Source organism: Uranotaenia lowii, chromosome 3, assembly GCF_029784155.1.
Source record: "Uranotaenia lowii strain MFRU-FL chromosome 3, ASM2978415v1, whole genome shotgun sequence".
NCBI lineage: Eukaryota > Metazoa > Arthropoda > Insecta > Diptera > Culicidae > Uranotaenia > Uranotaenia lowii.
The window spans coordinates 204,123,334-204,143,514 of NC_073693.1; the positions used below are offsets into that span (position 1 = coordinate 204,123,334).

General features: G+C 32.8%; 1 protein-coding gene across 10 annotated transcripts in view; it reads right to left on the reverse strand.

Annotated features, from left to right (window-relative positions):
• Positions 1 to 20,181, reverse strand: part of LOC129751889 (fasciclin-2) — a 489,480-nt gene that overhangs the window by 180,268 nt on the left and 289,031 nt on the right. For 7 of the 10 annotated variants that reach the window (XM_055747654.1, XM_055747651.1, XM_055747647.1 and 4 more), the window contains exons 3-4: positions 4,668 to 4,842; positions 3,875 to 3,928 (exon numbers count right to left, since the gene is read on the reverse strand). In XM_055747654.1, coding sequence (XP_055603629.1) covers positions 3,875 to 3,928; positions 4,668 to 4,842 — 229 coding nt within the window. The remainder of the gene's footprint in view (positions 1 to 3,874; positions 3,929 to 4,667; positions 4,843 to 20,181) is intronic. The other 3 variants (XM_055747656.1, XM_055747653.1, XM_055747652.1) reach the window with 1 other exon arrangement.

The following is a 20,181-nucleotide window of genomic DNA, read 5'->3' on the forward strand; positions in this document are numbered from 1 at the left end:
AAATCATGAGCAGACTCAAATTGTTGGGCTAATTTTTGAGCTTTTTCTGCATTCGTTAAAAGAAGTTTATCCCCGTCTTTCAAAGTAGGAATTGGCTTCTGGGGCTTTTTCAGAATTTTAGTTAATTTCCAAAAAGGCTTTGAGTAGGGTTTTATGTCCTCTACTGCTTTGGCAAAGTTTTCATTACGAATGAAATTTAAACGACGTTTGATCTCTTTTTGAAGGTCGCAATAAATAAATTTCAAATAAGGATCCCTAGTACGTTGATATTGGCGTCGACGAATGTTTTTCAGTCGTATCAAAAACTGAAGATCATCATCAATTAAAGGTTGATTAAATTTATGTTTAACTTTAGGTATTGAAGCGGCTTTAGCATTGACTATTGAAATTGTCAAATTTTCTACAGCCAAATCAATATCTTCTATTGAATTAAGTGGAACGTTTACATTCAAATTACGTTCAATAAAATTCATATATCGCTCCCAGTTAGCCTTTTGAAAGTTAAAAGCTGATTTTAAAGGGTTTTCAATGGGACTTTGGGATAAAGAAAATGTTACTGGAAGGTGGTCTGAATCGAGGTCCGCATGAGTAACTAATTGACTACAATGCTCGCCTAAATCCGTTAGAACCAAATCAATTGTGGAGGGATTTCTAATTGAAGAAAAACAAGTATGCCCATTAGGATATTCAACAGTATAATAACCTGCAGAGCAGTCGTTAAATAAAATATTCCCATTTGAATTTGATGAAATATTATTCCAAGATCGGTGTTTTGCATTAAAGTCACCAATAATAAAAAATTTAGATTTATTTCTGGTGAGTTTTTGTAAATCTCCCTTCAAAAAATTTTTCTGTTCACCGCTGCATTGGAAAGGCAAATATGCGGCAACAATTATAATTTTCCCCATAGAAGTTTCTAATTCAATTCCAATTGTTTCTGAGACTTTTGTATTGAAAGAAGGAAGAAGTCTAAATTTGAGACGACTATTGATGACAATAGCTACACCCCCACCTTGTCGATCAAGTCGATCATTTCGTAAAATTTTAAAGAAAGCATTGCTTTTCAAGTTATTGTCTGGCTTTAAAAAAGTTTCAGTGATGGCAGCAATATGTATGTTTTGAGTTTTCAAAAATAAAAAGAATTCATCTTGGTTAGCCAGCAAAGATCTAGCGTTCCAATTCATAATATTTAAACATCTATTTGGATCCATGAGGGAATCGTAAAGTCATAATAATTTTGTTAGCATAATTTAAAGAAGTTTGGAAAGCTTCAAACATTGAATTTGCTTTCAACATAAGTTGCATCATTTCCATTAAATTTTGATGCAAAAATTTTAATTTTTCCTCAGTAATCTCACCCAAATCAACAAAATTGTTAGGATCAGAAAAGGAAGGAGAAGAAAAAGTATTTGAATTTCGGGGATTTTCCCAAGCCTTCGCATGAACGTTGAGACTTGGTTTTTTCCCATTTTTATTAGTTAAACCTGAAGAAGGCAACCCATTTTCAACCACCTCTGAGAACGATAAACAACGAGTCTGTGGCGCAGAATCAGCCCAGGTAACATTAAAATCACTTCGGGTATTACCCAGCCGTGATTCCAATGTAGGCCGAGGCTGACTGCGAACAGGCAGGTTGTTTGCCGGTCTGACGTGTGTAGACGAAAAAGAGGAAGGAGGAGAAGAAACTTTTCTGGAAACTTTGGGATTTTTCCTAGAAGCAATAATTTTTGCCCTGATGGGACAGTCTAGCGAATTCGAGGAATGATTACCTGCGCAATTTGCACACTTAAAAAATTCTGTTTTTGGCTTATCGCCACCAAAAAGGCATTTAGATTTTTCATGATCGAATGAGCCGCAAAACATGCATCTGGCATTCATTCTACAATTTTTAGTGCCATGACAAAAAGCTTGACAACGACGACATTGCGTAATATTTTGAAGAAAATTGGTAGAAGATTTACGAAAAGGTTCGAATTTGACTCGACAATGAAACATAAGACGAGCCTTTTCAAGAATTTGCAAATTATTAACTTGATCCTTTTTAAAATGGATCAAATAAAGTTCAGGAGCAAAACCAACACTACTGGTATTATTCGTGTTGGTTCTTTTCCTCATTTGAATTACTTGAATTGGAGAAAAACCTAACAAAGAATTTAATTCAGCTGTGATCTCATCCGGTGTCTGATCGCCAGTGAGACCACGAAGTACAACTTTAAATGGACGATCACTTCTAGTGTCGTACGTAAAAAATTGGTGTTTTTTATTATTCAAATAATTTAAAACCTTTTGAAAATCATTAAAAGATTCCGCCAAAATACGAGCAGTTCCCCTTCGACCGATCTGAAAAGAAATCTTCACATCCTTGACGGAAGTGACGATTTCTTTTCGAAAGGCATTGAAATCAGGAATCGTGACCGTAATTGGTGGAACCTTTTCGTTTTTAAGAGTATAAGAAGAAGAAGGTTTCTTAGTACTCTTATCAGAATTAAATATGAATATTTCCTCATCACCGATGTTATGAAGGACATCGAATGAATTGGTAATTTCAACTTTTTTGGCAGATGGCCCTGGATTAGGTTCAGCGATCCGTTTTCTTCCAGCCCTTGAGCCGGCCGAAGACTTCCCCATGCTGGAAAGAAAAGAGAAAATATGAATAAAAGAAAATGAAAATAATTTTAGCACTGAAAAGTGCTGATTGAAAAACAGGTAAGCAAAAAATAAATAATGTAAAAATGTTCCTGCAGGTACACAGCAACGATACGATGCTCCGGCGTACGTGTTGACGGCTCAACGGTACAGATGGAAGTCTTTTGAGGCTGCTTCGTTAATGCTATTTGTCAACGAAAATCCCTAGTGATTCAGCACGTTGTCAAATGTTGATTCCTGAAATTTAGATCTATTTTATCTATTTTGGTTCTGCAAACGAAGTAACTTTTTAAATAGAGCACTGTCAGTTTTCTAATAAACTAGCTGATCCGGTAAACACGTGCTACACTTTCTAAGCTTCTTCGTGCCCGCGAATCATTTTTTATTAAATTCGGCTTCGAATTGTTCGAGTTGGTCCCATTTTAAGTTGATTTTGTATGGAGCTTTCTTCCATTATTTGCCTAATTTTAAGTGATGGTGTTCCAAAGAAAACGCTTCCGTTTTTATATATAAGATTTTTTTTTCAATTTTCCAGAAAAATACTAGTGTTATAAATCAATATTATTAAGTTATCTTATTGAAACACTACTTGATATATTATCCATAATATAATTTTATTTTGCTTAAAAGTTCTCAAACAACGGAGGTCTAGACTAATGAAACTCTTCAAAGTCGTTGAATATATTGAAATAGATATAGAAGATGAAAGTAGCTTACAGAGAAAATAGCAAACTTGATTAAATAGCGTCAGGAAAATTAGTACTCAACAGTAACTCACACTTCAATATAAGGTAGATTTCAATAGTAGATGAACACTTTTGAGCGATTATTTGAACCCAAATAGATTATTATCGAAAGAAATGGTAAACGTAACACTTATTAATTCACTACACTGAATGTCAGTCACTCTCTAAAATGGCTTCAGATTACTTTCGTTTCGGGAAATTTGCTCCAACAGCCACCGTGCAGAGGAAAGAAAAAAGGAAAAGTATGACCATCTACATCATGATATTAGTGGATTCGAATGAAGGCGCTTCGTTTGGCAACTAAAATAAAAAGTAAATGGCAACAAACCAACGCGACTTGAAATGAAGACAACGTGAACGAAAAAAGGTAACAGTTGAAGGTTGAAATAAAAAAATCGAAAACAAAAGATTAAGTATGAATGATCCAACAACAAATATCAAACTTGCAGCCTCGACGGGCTCCGAGAGAGATGCAAACTTACTTTGCCGGAAGCTTTCGACCTTTGGAGTCGTACTGGGGGTAGTAATATTTGGTCCTAAACAGCAAAATAACGAAATAAATTAATTTTGGGTTCAGCAATCTCGAGGATAAAATCAAACAACTGAGTTTGGTGGGTTGGCTGAAAGAATAACTGTTTCGAATTGAGACAAATGAAATAAAAAAATGTTTCATATTGAAAACAAACGAAGTAATAAGCTGCATTAAAAACTGAATGAATTTCAGAGCAACATGCTATCGTTGTTCTCACATTGGCGTTTGAAAATGCAAATTCTTACTCACATAATCTTTTACGAGTACCTTTCTACTTCCTATGCATTCTTAAAGGGATACTCATTTTTCCACAATAAACGTTCAGAAAAAAAACCAGAACCTTACTTTTTGTTAACTGACATTTTCCTGAGCATTCCTTAACAAAAAAGTCGATAAACTTTCCACCGTTTTGTTTCATTCCCTGGTAAAGACGAAGAAACAAAACATTCGCGTGCATCTACTTTCCGTGTCATTCTGAAGTCATGAAACAATGTACTGCACCTTAAACTTTTGTTTATTTCCTCCATTTCGTCTGCCACTTTTACCACATTTTTGATGGAAAGGAAAATTTGAAAGTGAATAAAATTACGCTGCAGTAGTCAATTATCATCGCAACGTTTTGTGTTGGTTCCTTCCTTGGTAAAGTTAAGACGACATCAACCACAAAATAACACATTTTCTTCCTAACTTCTTCATCAAATCAAACTTGTCGGTTGTCGTTTTGTCGAAAGTCTCAAACTTACGCCTTCGGTGGAATCGTCATGTTCCGGTTGTCGCTCCATCGTAGGTCCGAAATGAGTGTACTATCGGGAACATCCGGCCGGCAGGTGAGCAACAGTGAGGCACCGACTGGTTTCCGCTGCACCGAAGCCGCCGGAAGGATCTGCAGGCTGGGTGTTTTCTGGCATTGCGCGAGACCTGTGGAAATAAAAAAAATTAGGAATTAGTGGAGAAGGTTACACGAAGTAATGAAATGTTTTTTTTCCATAAAATATATGATTTTAATTAAAGGCTGATGACTTGAATTTAGTAAGCTCTAAAAATGACGATTTTTGGATGAATGGGGTAACGAAGTCCTTAATTTGTGACTGCTGGGTTTTGTTGCTTTCAAATAATTTACCATTGGCCAGATCGTTACAAAGTGTAATGCAGGAAGGAATTTCTTTCTTTACATTATGCTTATCATTTTGAAACTAGCATGATCGCGTCATTTCTCATTTCTCATTTCTCATTTCTCATTTCTCATTTCTCATTTCTCATTTCTCATTTCTCATTTCTCATTTCTCATTTCTCATTTCTCATTTCTCATTTCTCATTTCTCATTTCTCATTTCTCATTTCTCATTTCTCATTTCTCATTTCTCATTTCTCATTTCTCATTTCTCATTTCTCATTTCTCATTTCTCATTTCTCATTTCTCATTTCTCATTTCTCATTTCTCATTTCTCATTACTCATTTCTCATTTCTCATTTCTCATTTCTCATTTCTCATTTCTCATTTCTCATTTCTCATTTCTCATTTCTCATTTCTCATTTCTCATTTCTCATTTCTCATTTCTCATTTCTCATTTCTCATTTCTCATTTCTCATTTCACATTTCTCATTTCTCATTTCTCATTTCTCATTTCTCATTACTCACTCTCATTTCTTAATTCTCATTTCTCATTTCTCATTTCTCATTTCTCATTTCTCATTTCTCATTTCTCATTTCTCATTTCTCATTTCTCATTTCTCATTTCTCATTTCTCATTTCTCATTTCTCATTTCTCATTTCTCATTTCTCATTTCTCATTTCTCATTTCTCATTTCTCATTTCTCATTTCTCATTTCTCATTTCTCATTTCTCATTTCTCATTTCTCATTTCTCATTTCTCATTTCTCATTTCTCATTTCTCATTTCTCATTTCTCATTTCTCATTTCTCATTTCTCATTTCTCATTTCTCATTTCTCATTTCTCATTTCTCATTTCTCATTTCTCATTTCTCATTTCTCATTTCTCATTTCTCATTTCTCATTTCTCATTTCTCATTTCTCATTTCTCATTTCTTATTTCTCATTTCTCATTTTTCATTTCTCATTTCTCATTTCTCATTTCTCATTTCTCATTTCTCATTTCTCATTTCTCATTTCTCATTTCTCATTTCTCATTTCTCATTTCTCATTTCTCATTTCTCATTTCTCATTTCTCATTTCTCATTTCTCATTTCTCATTTCTCATTTCTCATTTCTCATTTCTCATTTCTCATTTCTCATTTGGGGATTTTTTTTTATTATCTGACAATTTGCGCCGGGGGTCTTCAGATTTTCCCCAAAATTGAAAATTTGGTTCATTTTTGCGACCTAAAAACATGTGTATTTTTTCAGATTTCTAACTTTTTTATTTTTTGAGTTAGCTTCGGTTTGATTTTTTTGAAAATAAAAAATAACCATTTTTCAAAGCTACATAACTCTGTTATTTTTCAACGGAAATTAAAAAATAGCACATCAAAATGCATTGAAATTTTAACAGCTTTCCAACTAAAATAGTTGAAAAAAATTAAATATTGACCTTCAACATGAAAAGTTGTAAACAAACTTTAAATGGCGTCTAAAAGTACCGTCTGCACCACCGAATATTTTGCAAAAAATACCGTTGTATAGCTCAATTTATGATGCAATTTTCATCTGAAGACACCAAAGTGGGCCATCAATTCCTTGAAGAGTTATGAAAGAAATAATGACAATAAATCTCTCTTTTTGCGACGAGAACAAACAATGGTCGAACAACTACACTCACATATGGAGGTAGCGCGCACTTCTAACAACATGGAAACAAAAGAACTTACCAAAGCAGGTAAAAAACACTACTTTTTCGTGCTTTGTAGAGTGTTTGCGGCATAGCTGGCTTTAAATTTGAACCAAATTTCTTAGTATTGTATTGTTAATGTGATATAAAAAATAATGGGAATGTTGCTTTTACAACCTGGTCATATGGTATATAACTTATTTACTTTTCGATCAAAGATCATTGTGAAGCATAATCAATGCCAATAGTAAAAGGTTCAGTCCCTGTGTTTGGGATCATACAAATGTGATTAAAAAATGAAATATAGACGTGCTTTACATAGTTTTTATATCGGGAGCTAAGCACTGGACACCAAAATGTAGAAATAATCGAAGAGCTCAGTATGGCCAGCCCAGGCTGTAAAAAGCATCATTCCCATTGTAGGTAATATGGCATTGAAAATATGATACTTTTACCGTATTCGTTTTCTCCATTCGCCCAGTTTTGAGGTTTACCATACTAGAACGAACATAACTCGTCGTCAGTGTTCTGCTACCTTGATTGCTCACAAACGAATCTTCAGTGTTCCACCGTCCATTTTTAATCAAATCTGGGGAATTACGGATGCAAAACTGAGCGCATAAACTTCTCAAAATGACAGCAAAATTCGCAAAACTTGTTGTGACCTAGTACAAAACTGGGTATAAACAAATAAGTTATTAGATTTTTGAATATAACATGAAGTTAGTTTAGCTGCAACACTCTACCGCCCCTACTTTCATAACAGTCCCATATGCAAAAACAAGCAAGCAAGAAAATCAGCTTTTCCTGTTTTGAAATACATTCTTAAATTGTGATCACCACTTTCGGCATAAACGAAAATCGTTTCTAGGTTGTCATAATAAATCGTAAGACCTGAAATTTTCGAAATTGGGTTATTGGTAAGGTCGAGCGCACCATTTTTATTCATTATGGGACTGTTAATCGACCATATTTGAAACCTTTTTCAAATCTACTCGCATAACAGTCCCATACAGGGTATTTTTTCTCACCAAGCTACTTTCTAAGATTTAAATTTGATCGTTTTTGAACTTCTAAATTCAATTTTCAGAAAAAGAAACATACTTCTGGAAAAATATCGTAAATTCCACATTGTATGTTGAAGCTTTTTACGATTTTTGATTGCATCCGATAGTTTTTCGCTCAGGAAGTCATTTCTAAGGAAGTCAGACCTGCCTTCGAAAACTAGTGTGCATCATTCGACATCAAGCGAATTTTATTTTTTTAAATGATTCACAGCAATAAATCAAAGACTATTTCGCCGAAAGAAGCATTGAAAAGTAACCAAATCCGTGGTGTTTCACATATGAGACTGTTATTCGGGTATATTTCATATGAGAAAGCCACAAATTGATAATTTTTTACGAAACTTCTAGAACAAAACCTCTTTTTTAGTGTTTTATTTTGAAGCTCTATGTATACCTAAAATGACGAAAATTCATATGGGACTGTTATGAGAGTAGAGGCAGTGTACAAAGCACGAAAAAGTAGTGTTTATACCTGCTTTGATATGTTCTTTTGTTTCCATGTTGTTAGAAGTGCGCGCTACCTCCATATGTGAGTGCAGTTGTTCGTTTTCGTCGCAGAAAAAGAGATTTATTGTCATTATTTCTTTCATAACTCTTCAAGGAATTGATGGCCCACTTTGATGTCTTCAGATGAAAGTTGCATCATAAATTGAGCTATTCAACGGTATTTTTTGCAAAACATTCGGTGGTGCAAACGGTACTTTTAGACGCCATTTAAAGTTTGTTTACAACTTTTCATGTTGAAGGTCAACATTTAATTTTTTTCAACTATTTTAGTTGGAAAGCTGTTAAAATTTCAATGCATTTTGATGTGCTATTTTTTAATTTCCGTTGAAAAATAACAGAGTTATGTAGCTTTGAAAAATGGTTATTTTTTATTTTCAAAAAAATCAAACCGAAGCTAACTCAAAAAATAAAAGTGCTAGAAATCTGAAAAAATACACATGTTTTTAAGTCGCAAAAATGAACCAAATTTTCAATTTTGGGGAAAATCTGAAGACCCCCGGCGCAAACCCGTCAGATAATAAAAAAAAAACCCCATTTCTCATTTCTCATTTCTCATTTCTCATTTCTCATTTCTCATTTCTCATTTCTCATTTCTCATTTCTCATTTCTCATTTCTCATTTCTCATTTCTCATTTCTCATTTCTCATTTCTCACTTCAAATTTCTCATTTCTCTTTTCTTAGATTTCTCATATTATATTCCCAACTTGTATTTCCCATTTCTCATTTATTCTTTCTCTTTCTGAATTAAGGCTTGATTATCTTCTCTTTAAATTTTTTTTCCAAATGACGATTCTCCAGAAAATCTTATTCTGTGAGATCTACAAAAAAAACTCCTGCCTTACACATATGGATTTGAAATAGAGTGTCCATTTCCCGGCCATTTTTCCATTCCCGGGAATCGAGAAATCTGATGGCCTGTTTCCCGGGAATTCCCGGGATCCCGGGAAATATTCAAATACATGTAAAATATATGCACTTTGATTCAAACCTGTAGTGCATACAAGCCCATAATTTGTTCAACATGAAGAGTACATTTGTACATAATGTTTTTAAACTTATTTGTAATCAAATAAATCAAACTTTTTTCAACAACGATCAATTGAATACAGTCAAACGAACTATTAAATAGTCTTTATAAGTGAAATTAAGAATTCATTCATGTAATTAGCGGTTAAGAAAAAAATCTTTTTATTTATTTGAATTTTCCAACCTTTTTTTCATTTTTCTGAACACTTTACATATTTGCTCTTCATATGAAAAAAGCGATGTGTTCTTAAGTTTTTAAATTCACCTGGCTTTCGAAGCCAAAGGGAAACAAGTGCATGAATGTTACTTTCAAGAAAACACATAACACATTTCAAATATTTTTCTAAGTGTTGTGGATTTTCGTTCAACGAAAACGGTTTGGAAATCCATATGATCTTTTTTAAATTTATCTATTTAAGAAAAAATGCACCAAGGCTGCAAAATGTCTACTGCCACAGGAATCGGAATATTCTCAATGAGTTTTGTATGACTACATTTTCAAAAAGATCAAAGATCAAAGATGGTTCCGAAGGCTATCAGGCTTTTCCAGAGAAATAATTTCATACATGTCGGGAATTCCCGGGAATGAAACTATAATTCCCGGGAATCGGGAATTCCCGGGAATGAAACTATAATTCCCGGGAATCGGGAATTCCCGAATTTTTCAAATTCCCGGGAATTCCCGACCGGGAAATCCCGGGACGGACACTCTAATTTGAAATGATCAAAGAAAAGTACAGACCCCGTTCGTTTTTGGCAACATTCGATTTTGGCGACATTCGATTTTGGCAACATCCGATTTTGGCAACACAAAATGTTCGGGCATGTTGCCAAAATCGAACGGGATCTGTACTTCAAGCCTGTTTATATGCAATGCCTTTATGCTAGATGTACAAAATATAGATTTTTTTTTTCAAATGTTTGATAATATTCTTAACTGAAGAAGAACATTTCTTGGAGTAATAAATCCGTAATAAATTTGTTCAAAAATCATTGGTGAAGAATAAAATTAAAAGGATTCCATAAGAAAATGATCTCGATAATTCCAAGCAGAATCCAATTACAAAACTTCTCACAAGTGGGTACTTGCGTAATGTTCGAGTAAATCGTATTATATCTCGCGCTGCCTGGAAGCTTTATAGCACAATTACGCTGATGATATTAAAAAGTAGCACCCCCTCCCGGGAAGAAGCCGATAATTTTATCCACTTTTTATATGAGTTTTGCGCCACTTTCATAACCCAGAGCAACTTCACCAAAACTTGAACCAACCGACTCTCATACTTGGGAAACAACTTACTGAAGATGATGTCTTTCCGAAGAAAAACTTTGGCTGCTTCCAACATTGTGTGTCGAGATCCGAGATCCAGATGCAGTGGGAAGCTGCGAAGAAAGTGGAAATATTGCAACCCACTCACAGTGTTCTCCGCAATCTCGGAAGTTGTATAATCGCGCTGCGACCCCTCGAAAAAGAGGCGAAAATGAGGGCGGTAATATCGCACTCTTTCAATAAACTTTATTAAAACATTCTCACATAAAATAAGAAATATAGTATAAAACCGCTTCCAGCTGCGAGGGATCTTCGGTGGACTTTTCTTTGGAAATCTGTGTAGCGTGAGAAAAAAAACCCGGCGGCTCAGTGATTGCTGGACTGGAAGTTCGGAAGTAGACCGGATCCACCAAAGTCCATATTTGCTCCTTTGCTCGAGCTGTTTTCTAAGAAGAGGAACGATAGAAAAAAAAACTGCATCCTTAAATTGTCACACGACCAGTTATCAGGACTTGGCGGACTCTGGTGAGGACACAATCTTTTTTTTTTTTGCTTTTTCATGAATTTTCTTTTGGTATAGAAAAGGCAAAGATCGGGAACAACGGTTTGTGCTCTGCTTGAAGGGAAAAGCCGGAGGAATATTTGGTAAAATAATGTCGTTCCGTGTTTGTGCCAAAGACTAGATGTCTATATCTAACACTGACTTGAATATCTACTACCTACTTGTGAGACGATGCAACGAAAAATGTGTCATCAAGGGAAAAATTCAATCAGGAAGATAAATCGAGCTAAATCACGGAACGTGTGAATAAATCTTGGAACTTATCCTTGGGATTTATTTTTCCCAAAGTCGAAGGATTCAAGCGACAAGTCGATTCGGTGCCGGCGCCGGTGAAAAGCTGAAGAGCTGACATTTCATTTGTACATCCTTCGTTTGGAGAGCTGGGTGCATGCTGGAAATATGTCAAGAGTTTATTCACCTTATGTTAAAGAGTTTAAATACTACAGTAAAGAGTGTATTCAAAAACAATGCAACACTTTGAATTTGCTGAATAACTTTTTAAATGCATACATAGATGGAAATTTACAAGTACATATGTACAATCAATTTTTATTTTTGGGTGGCACGTGCGCCATCTACATTTCAATCTTTGAACCATCATTTTTCCTAACATGACGTCCTCTCAATTTTTTACAATACCTACCGGTGTCTGAACTTTTTTTCACCGTGGTTGAATTAAAGGGAATCTTTCGATTGCTTCGATTCAAGAGAAATGAAATTGAAAAATGAGAAATGAGAAATGAGAAATGAGAAATGAGAAATGAGAAATGAGAAATGAGAAATGAGAAATGAGAAATGAGAAATGAGAAATGAGAAATGAGAAATGAGAAATGAGAAATGAGAAATGAGAAATGAGAAATGAGAAATGAGAAATGAGAAATGAGAAATGAGAAATGAGAAATGAGAAATGAGAAATGAGAAATGAGAAATGAGAAATGAGAAATGAGAAATGAGAAATGAGAAATGAGAAATGAGAAATGAGAAATGAGAAATGAGAAATGAGAAATGAGAAATGAGAAATGAGAAATGAGAAATGAGAAATGAGAAATGAGAAATGAGAAATAAGAAATGAGAAATGAGAAATGAGAAATGAGAAATGAGAAATGAGAAATGAGAAATGAGAAATGAGAAATAAGAAATGAGAAATGAGAAATGAGAAATGAGAAATGAGAAATGAGAAATGAGAAATGAGAATTGAGAAATGAAAAATGAGAAATGAGAAATGAGAAATGAGAAATGAGAAATGAGAAATGAGAAATGAGAAATGAGAAATGAGAAATGAGAAATGAGAAATGAGAAATGAGAAATGAGAAATGAGAAATGAGAAATGAGAAATGAGAAATGAGAAATGAGAAATGAGAAATGAGAAATGAGAAATGAGAAATGAGAAATGAGAAATGAGAAATGAGAAATGAGAAATGAGAAATGAGAAATGAGATATGAGAAATGAGAAATGAGAAATGAGAAATGAGAAATAAGAAATGAGAAATGAGAAATGAGAAATTAGAAATTAGAAATGAGAAATGAGAAATGAGAAATGAGAAATGAGAAATGAGAAATAAGAAATGAGAAATGAGAAATAAGAAATGAGAAATGAGAAATGAGAAATGAGAAATGAGAAATGAGAAATGAGAAATGAGAAATGAGAAATGAGAAATGAGAAATGAGAAATGAGAAATGAGAAATGAGAAATGAGAAATGAGAAATGAGAAATGAGAAATGAGAAATGAGAAATGAGAAATGAGAAATGAGAAATGAGAAATGAGGAATGAGAAATGGGAAATGAGAAATGAGAAATGAGAAATGAGAAATGAGAAATGCGAAATTCGAAATGAGAAATGAGAAATAGGAAATAGGAAATGAGAAATGAGAAATGAGAAATGAGAAATGAGAAATGAGAAATGAGAAATGAGAAATGAGAAATGTGAAATGAGAAATAAGTAGTGAGAAATGAGAAATTGAGAAATTGAGAAATGAGAAATGAGAAATGAGAAATGAGAAATGAGAAATGAGAAATGAGAAATGAGAAATGAGAAATGAGAAATGAGAAATGAGAAATGAGAAATGAGAAATGAGAAATGAGAAATGAGAAATGAGAAATGAGAAATGAAAAATGAGAAATGAGAAATGAGAAATGAGAAATGAGAAATGAGAAATGAGAAATGAGAAATGAGAAATGAGAAATGAGAAATGAGAAATGAGAAATGAGAAATGAGAAATGAGAAATGAGAAATGAGAAATGAGAAATGCGAAATGCGAAATGAGAAATGAGAAATAGGAAATAGGAAATGAGAAATGAGAAATGAGAAATGAGAAATGAGAAATGAGAAATGAGAAATGAGAAATGAGAAATGAGAAATGAGAAATGAGAAATGAGAAATGAGAAATGAGAAATGAGAAATGAGAAATGAGAAATGAGAAATGAGAAATGAGAAGTGAGAAATGAGAAATGAGAAATAAGTAGTGAGAAATGAGAAATTGAGAAATTGAGAAATGAGAAATGAGAAATGAGAAATGAGAAATGAGAAATGAGAAATGAGAAATGAGAAATGAGAAATGAGAAATGAGAAATGAGAAATGAGAAATGAGAAATGAGAAATGAGAAATGAGAAATGAGAAATGAGAAATGAGAAATGAGAAATGAGAAATGAGAAATGAGAAATGAGAAATGAGAAATGAGAAATGAGAAATGAGAAATGAGAAATGAGAAATGAGAAATGAGAAATGAGAAATGAGAAATGAGAAATGAGAAATGAGAAATGAGAAATGAGAAATGAGAAATGAGAAATGAGAAACGAGAAATGAGAAATGAGAAATGAGAAATGAGAAATGAGAAATGAGAAATGAGAAATGAGATATGAGAAATGAGAAATGAGAAATGAGAAATGAAAAATGAAAAATGAGAAATGAGAAATGAGAAATGAGAAATGAAAAATGAGAAATGAGAAATGAGAAATGAGAAATGAGAAATGAGAAATGAGAAATGAGGAATTAAAAATGAGATGTGAGAAGTGAGACACTAATTTTGTTTTGATATTCACACCAATATATCACACCAGCCAATTTTAAACGAAGAACCACAAAGTTTTCGAACCACCAGCTCACGTTAGAGCACTTTGACACGTTGCTGCCAGTAATTTTTCAACCACCCGCACCCGTCAAACATCCTTTCCAGGGAAATTCTCACGACGCCCATGTCGAGACATTTATGGTGGTGTTGGACAAATTTTTTGACGACGGTTGAACTCCTTCCGTTTGTCGGAATCGGAATACCTAAATGTTATATCGCTTGAAGGACTAAACCTTGCGTGACCTTTCGCTGTTTGCCTAACTCCGGGAAACGTGCCGAAAGATTATTCAATAACGTGTGAGTGTGTTTTTATTCTATTTGGTTTATTGCACGAATGATGGCGTTTGATCCTTTTTCCGTTTCAAGGGGTAAACGACGAATCGTTCACGCTCGGAGCTTTTATTATGTTTGTCTTTCTAAGACTTGTCATTTGATTGCAGGGAAAAAGGGGTGTTGGGAAAGGTCTACGAGAGTTGAAATTTGTGACACTTTTGCTTCAGTTATGATTTAATTATAATGTGCGACAAATGTTTACGCCTATTGGGAGCTCTGACACGTGCGATTCAATTTGGAATGAACTAGTTTTACGGTGAGTCGTCTTCTATGGGGTTTTCTAGATGAAAGTCAAGCTCGGAACCCATCTGCGAACGATTAATTGCATTGGAACACTTCTTTGACGGTAATTGAGAATGACGTTCCACTCCAAGAAAATTGAGATTACTAAATATAAAGAGGAGGAGGAAGAGGTGAAACAAAACCCGAAATCAGTAACGATGGATGGCTTTATTTAACTCTATCCGGTACCTGATTGCTCCGAATGTCAGTTATTTTAGCTTCTAATTCGATTTTCGCTCTTCTAATGAAATGGAACCCCTTTCTAAATACGATAAGAGCGTAGAAACAATTCTTTTCCCCCTTTCTCGGTGGCTGCCTCCCGGTGTGAATGTAGGAAGGTACCGAATAAGTGAAGATGGATGCAGCACTCAAGGCTGGCCGCTTGAAATTCTGGTCGGTTTCAAGTTGCTGGTTGTTTGAATCCATTCACCGTGAAGTGTTGAGACACTTGATGCTCAAACCTCGAATAAAGAATGGAAATACAGACCCCGTTCGATTTTGGCAACATGCCCGTACATTTTGTGTTGCTAAAATCGAATGTTGCCAAAATCGAACGGTTTTTTTTCTCATCTAGTTTTTTAGTAATTTTTATAAAATAACTATGATTATTATCTAAAACGTTGTTTTCAGTAAATTTTCGACCATTTGTAGTAATTTTTAATTTTTTTTCATCATGTTTTTGATGCATTTTGCACTTTTCTTGTTTTGTTTACAATATTTGTTTTCTTCTGTCATACTTGCTGTTTTTGTCATTCTTAATCATTTTTCAGTTATTTTTTGTCATATTCAGCCTTTTATTTGAATTTGTTTTTTAACTTTTTGAATTTTTCATCTTTTTGTCATTTTTGAGTACTTTATAAAATTTTTAAAAATATTTTGTTTTTATTGTTGAATTTTGTCACCATTTCAGAGCATAAACACGTATTTATGATGTTTGTCTGAATTAAATTGGTCCTTTTATAACCAAAACTAAAAGGTAATGTTTTTTTTTAAAAACCGTTCGATTTTGGCACATGTGCCAAAATCGGATGTTGCCAAAATCGAATGTTGCCAAAATCGAGTGTTGCCAAAAACGAACGGGGTCTGTATAAGTAAAAATTATTTGATTCAAAAAACTAATTTAATGGCAGTTTTATCAAAAAAAATTGTTGAAAACCCACAATTGTTCCACTAAATGAATTCACCTTTTATGTTAATTTAAAAGAAAAATCGGAGCAATGGGATTTCTGATCTTTAAAATATGTGTTGTATGCAGGGGTGCCAGGTGGTTTCGTCAAAAATCAGGACAAGGCGAAGCAAAAAATCAGAATTTTTCAGGACACCTCTTGATTCGTGGAAATAAAAAGCAACTCTTCTTAGATTGCATAAACAAAGGCAAAATACAGGTGTTGTAAACCCCTTGATTTATGCAACCGCAGTAAGAAGTTTCTTGGCTTATCAAAAAACACCTTTTAAATATCACCTGAACCGAAGATCATCATCTGTTAAATGGGTTTAACTATTCTATTACAAATTTATTCGATTTTCTCATAGTTTGACTACAAATTCGATTGTTTACTTATGGCGTCTATCCTTTTGAGTTTTTGACTCCCTTGACTTACTGCTTTTTCGAGTTTATAACGTTTTGACTTCCAACTTTTCAACTTTCTGATTTTTTTGAGATTCCAGCTCTCTGACTTTCCTACATTTTGACTTTTTTTTACTCTTCGACTTTCTGTTTTCTGACTCGATGAATCCTTCCAAACATTGTGACCTTTTAATTTGTGATTTTCAGGCTTCAGACATACTGACTTTTCGGACATATAGTCATTCTGACTATCTGAGTTATTGACATTGGATCTGCTTGCTTGACTTTTCTTGACCGTCTGATTTTCTTACTTTATGACGGTGTGAAATCCTTACTTGCTGACATTCGCGACGTTTTGATTCCCTGTACTTTAAACATTATCAATTCCCTACTCTTTTTCTAATTTGCGGACTCTACTACTTTTTTTAAATTTTCTTATCTTTAGCAACGTTTTGATTCCCTGTGTTTTAAACATTATAAATTCCCTACTCTTTTTACTTTCTAATTTGCGGACTCTACTACTTTTTTAAATTTTCTTATCTTTAGCAACGTTTTGATTCCCTGTATTTTGAACATTACGAATTCCACACTCACTGACTTTCTAATTATCTGACCCTCCTACTTCTGTTGTTTTAAATTTTCTTTCGTTCGTGATGTTTTGATACCTTGAATTTTAAGCATTATGAGTCCCCTACTTTTTAACTTTGTTATTTTCTGGCTCTACTTTATTGTAAACTTTTCACTTGATTTCTTTCTTTCGCGTCGTTTTGATTCCCTGTATTTTTAACATTATAAATACCTTTTACTTTCTAATTAACCCTCCTACCATTGATTTTTCAAATTTTCTTTCTATAGAAACTTTTTGATTGACATTATGAATTACCAATTTTTTTTTTTCTGACTCTCCTACTTCTGATTATGGTTTATTTTCTTTCTTTTGCGACTTATTGATTTCCCTTTTTTTAACATTATGGGTTTTCTTTTTTATGACTTTTTTTCTGACCCTCTTCCTTTTGTTTTTTTAATTTTATTTTTTTTGCGACTTTTTGATTCCCTGGCTCTCCTACTTTTGATTTGTTTAAATAAATTTCCTCACTTTCGCGACATTTTGATTCCATGCATTTTTAGCATTATGAAATCTTTATTTTTTGACTGTTTTCCGACTCTACTATTCCTTTTTTTTTAATTTTTTTCCTTTTGCTACATTTTGATTCCCCGTATTTTTAAAACGATGAATTCCCTTGTTCTGAACTTTTTTTTTTTCTAACACTCATATTTTTAATTTTTTTTAAATTCTCTTTCATTTCGACATTTATATTCGCAGTATTTTAACATTATAAATTCCCTGCTTTTTTTACTTTCTTATTTTTTTACCCTCAACTATTTATTTTTTAAATTTTCTTTCTTCTGGTACTTTTTGATTCCTTGTATTTTTGACATTATGAATCCTCTTTTTTTTACTTTCTTACTTTCTGACCTTCCTACTTCTGATTTTTTTTAAATTTTCTTTCTTTTGTGATTTTTTGATTCCCTGAATTTTAAGGGTTATGAATTCCCTACTTTTTGACTTTCTTATTTTCTGACTCTTCTACTTTAGACTTTTCATTTAATTTCTTTCTTGCGCGACGTTTTGATTCCCTATATTTTTTTAACATTATAATACCTTTTACTTTCTAATTGATCCTCCTACCTTTGATTTTTTTTTAAATTTTCTTTCTTTTGTAACTTTTTGATTCCCTGTGTTTTCAACATTATGAATTCCCTACTTTTTGATTTCCTTTTTTTCTGACTCTCCTTTTTTTGTGTTTTGTTTATTTTCTTTCTTTTACGAATTATTGATTACCTGAATTTTTAACATTATGAGTATTCTATTTTATGACTCTCTTTTTTCTGACCCTATTCCTTTTGATTTTTTTAAATTTTCTTTTTTTGCAACTTTTTGATTCCTGCGTTTTGAACATTATGAGCTCCTTACTTTTGTACTTTGATTTTTTTTTGACTCTCCTACTTTTAATTTGTTTTAATAAGTTTTCTTCTTTTCGCGACTTTTTGATTCCCTGCATTTTTAGCATTATGAAATTTTTATTTTTGGCTTTTTCCGACTCTACTACTTTTTTTCAATTTTCTTCCTTTTTCGACGTTTTGACTCCCTGTATTTTTAAAATTATGAATTCCCTTCTTCTTGACTTTTTTTTCTAACTCTCTTACTTTTATATTATTTTAAACTATCTTGCTTTTCGACATTTGAATTCGCAGTATTTTAACATTATAAATTCCTTACTTTTTAACTTTCTTATTTTTTGACCCTCAACTATTTATTTTTAAAATTTTCTTTCTTCTGGTACTTTTTGATTCCCTGTATTTTTAATATAATGAATTGCCTACTATTTCACTTTCTGATTTTCTGACTCTTCAATTTTTGATTTTTTTAATTTTTTTGACGTTTTGGTTCCCTGTATTTTAAGCATTATGAATTCCTTCTTTATGAGTTTTTTATTTTCTGACTGTACTCCATTTGAATTATATTCAATTTTTTTTCTTTTGCGACTTTTTGATGCCCTGTATTTTAAGTTGTTTGAATTCCCTTTTTTTTACTTTCATGGTTTTTCATCCTTCTACTTATTTTTTATTTTCTTTTTTTCGCGACGTTTTGATTCTTTGTTTTTCAACAGCATGAGTTCCCTGCTTTTGACTTTCTTATTTTATGACTTTCCTGTTTTTGACTTTTCTTTAAATTATATTTTTTTTCGCGGCTTTTTGATTCCCTGTTTTTTTTTCAAGTTGTGCATTCTCTACTTTTTGATTTTCTTAGTTTCTGACTTCTCTACTTTTGATTTATTTTTAATTTTCTTTCTTTTGTGACTTTTTGATTCCCTGTATTTTTGACATTATGAATTCCCTACTTTTTGACTTTCTTAGTTTCTTACCCTTCTACTAGTGATTTTTTTTCATAGTTTTTTTTCTCGAAACGTTTTGATTCCCAATATTTTATACGTTATGAATTCCTACTTTCTAACTTTCTTATTTTCTGACTTTCTATTTTTCGTGACGTTTTGATTCCCTGTATTTTAAACATCGTGAATTTCCTGCTTTTTCATCTCCCAATTTTCTAACTTTTCTACTTTTATTTTTTTGAATTTTCTTTGTTTTTCGACGTTTCGATTCCCTGTATTTTTAACATTATAAGACTCGCAAGGTCATCTTTCGGCTTTCTCTTTCCGATCAGTCCCCTGAGTTTTTTCCTCCAATCCACTGAACTGAAGGTATTCCAAATTTACCTGAGGTTTAGTTTTGAGTGAGTTCACAATATATTTTCCGTTAAACAATATTTGTTTTAATTCTTCATGATTTTTAACTCAGCTGTATGCAATAAGTCTGAAGAAAGTTGAAGAAAAACATTATTTTCTCTGGAGTTGAGCTGTGCATGAAAACATTCTTCTTGGGTTCTTATTTTTGTATTCTATTTAATAAAAAATACAGTTTTTCTGAAGATGGCCGAAACGTAAAGTTGTTTGGATTTGACTTAATTTTCACCGAAAAATATCATCCAAAATCGATAATAACAATAAGCAATAAAATAACGACATTCTGTTTTTGCTTTGAGATTAATGAAGATCCATTTTGTTGCTAAGTATTGTTTTCTCTAATTTTTTCAAAAATTAACATTTACTCAAAACAAAGAGTTTGAAAATTTCATCGTACTAGACCATCATTTATGTGAATAAGGTTTGCATGCTTATTTTTATGATGATGATGATGGTGATAAAAAATACATAATTTTTTTTTT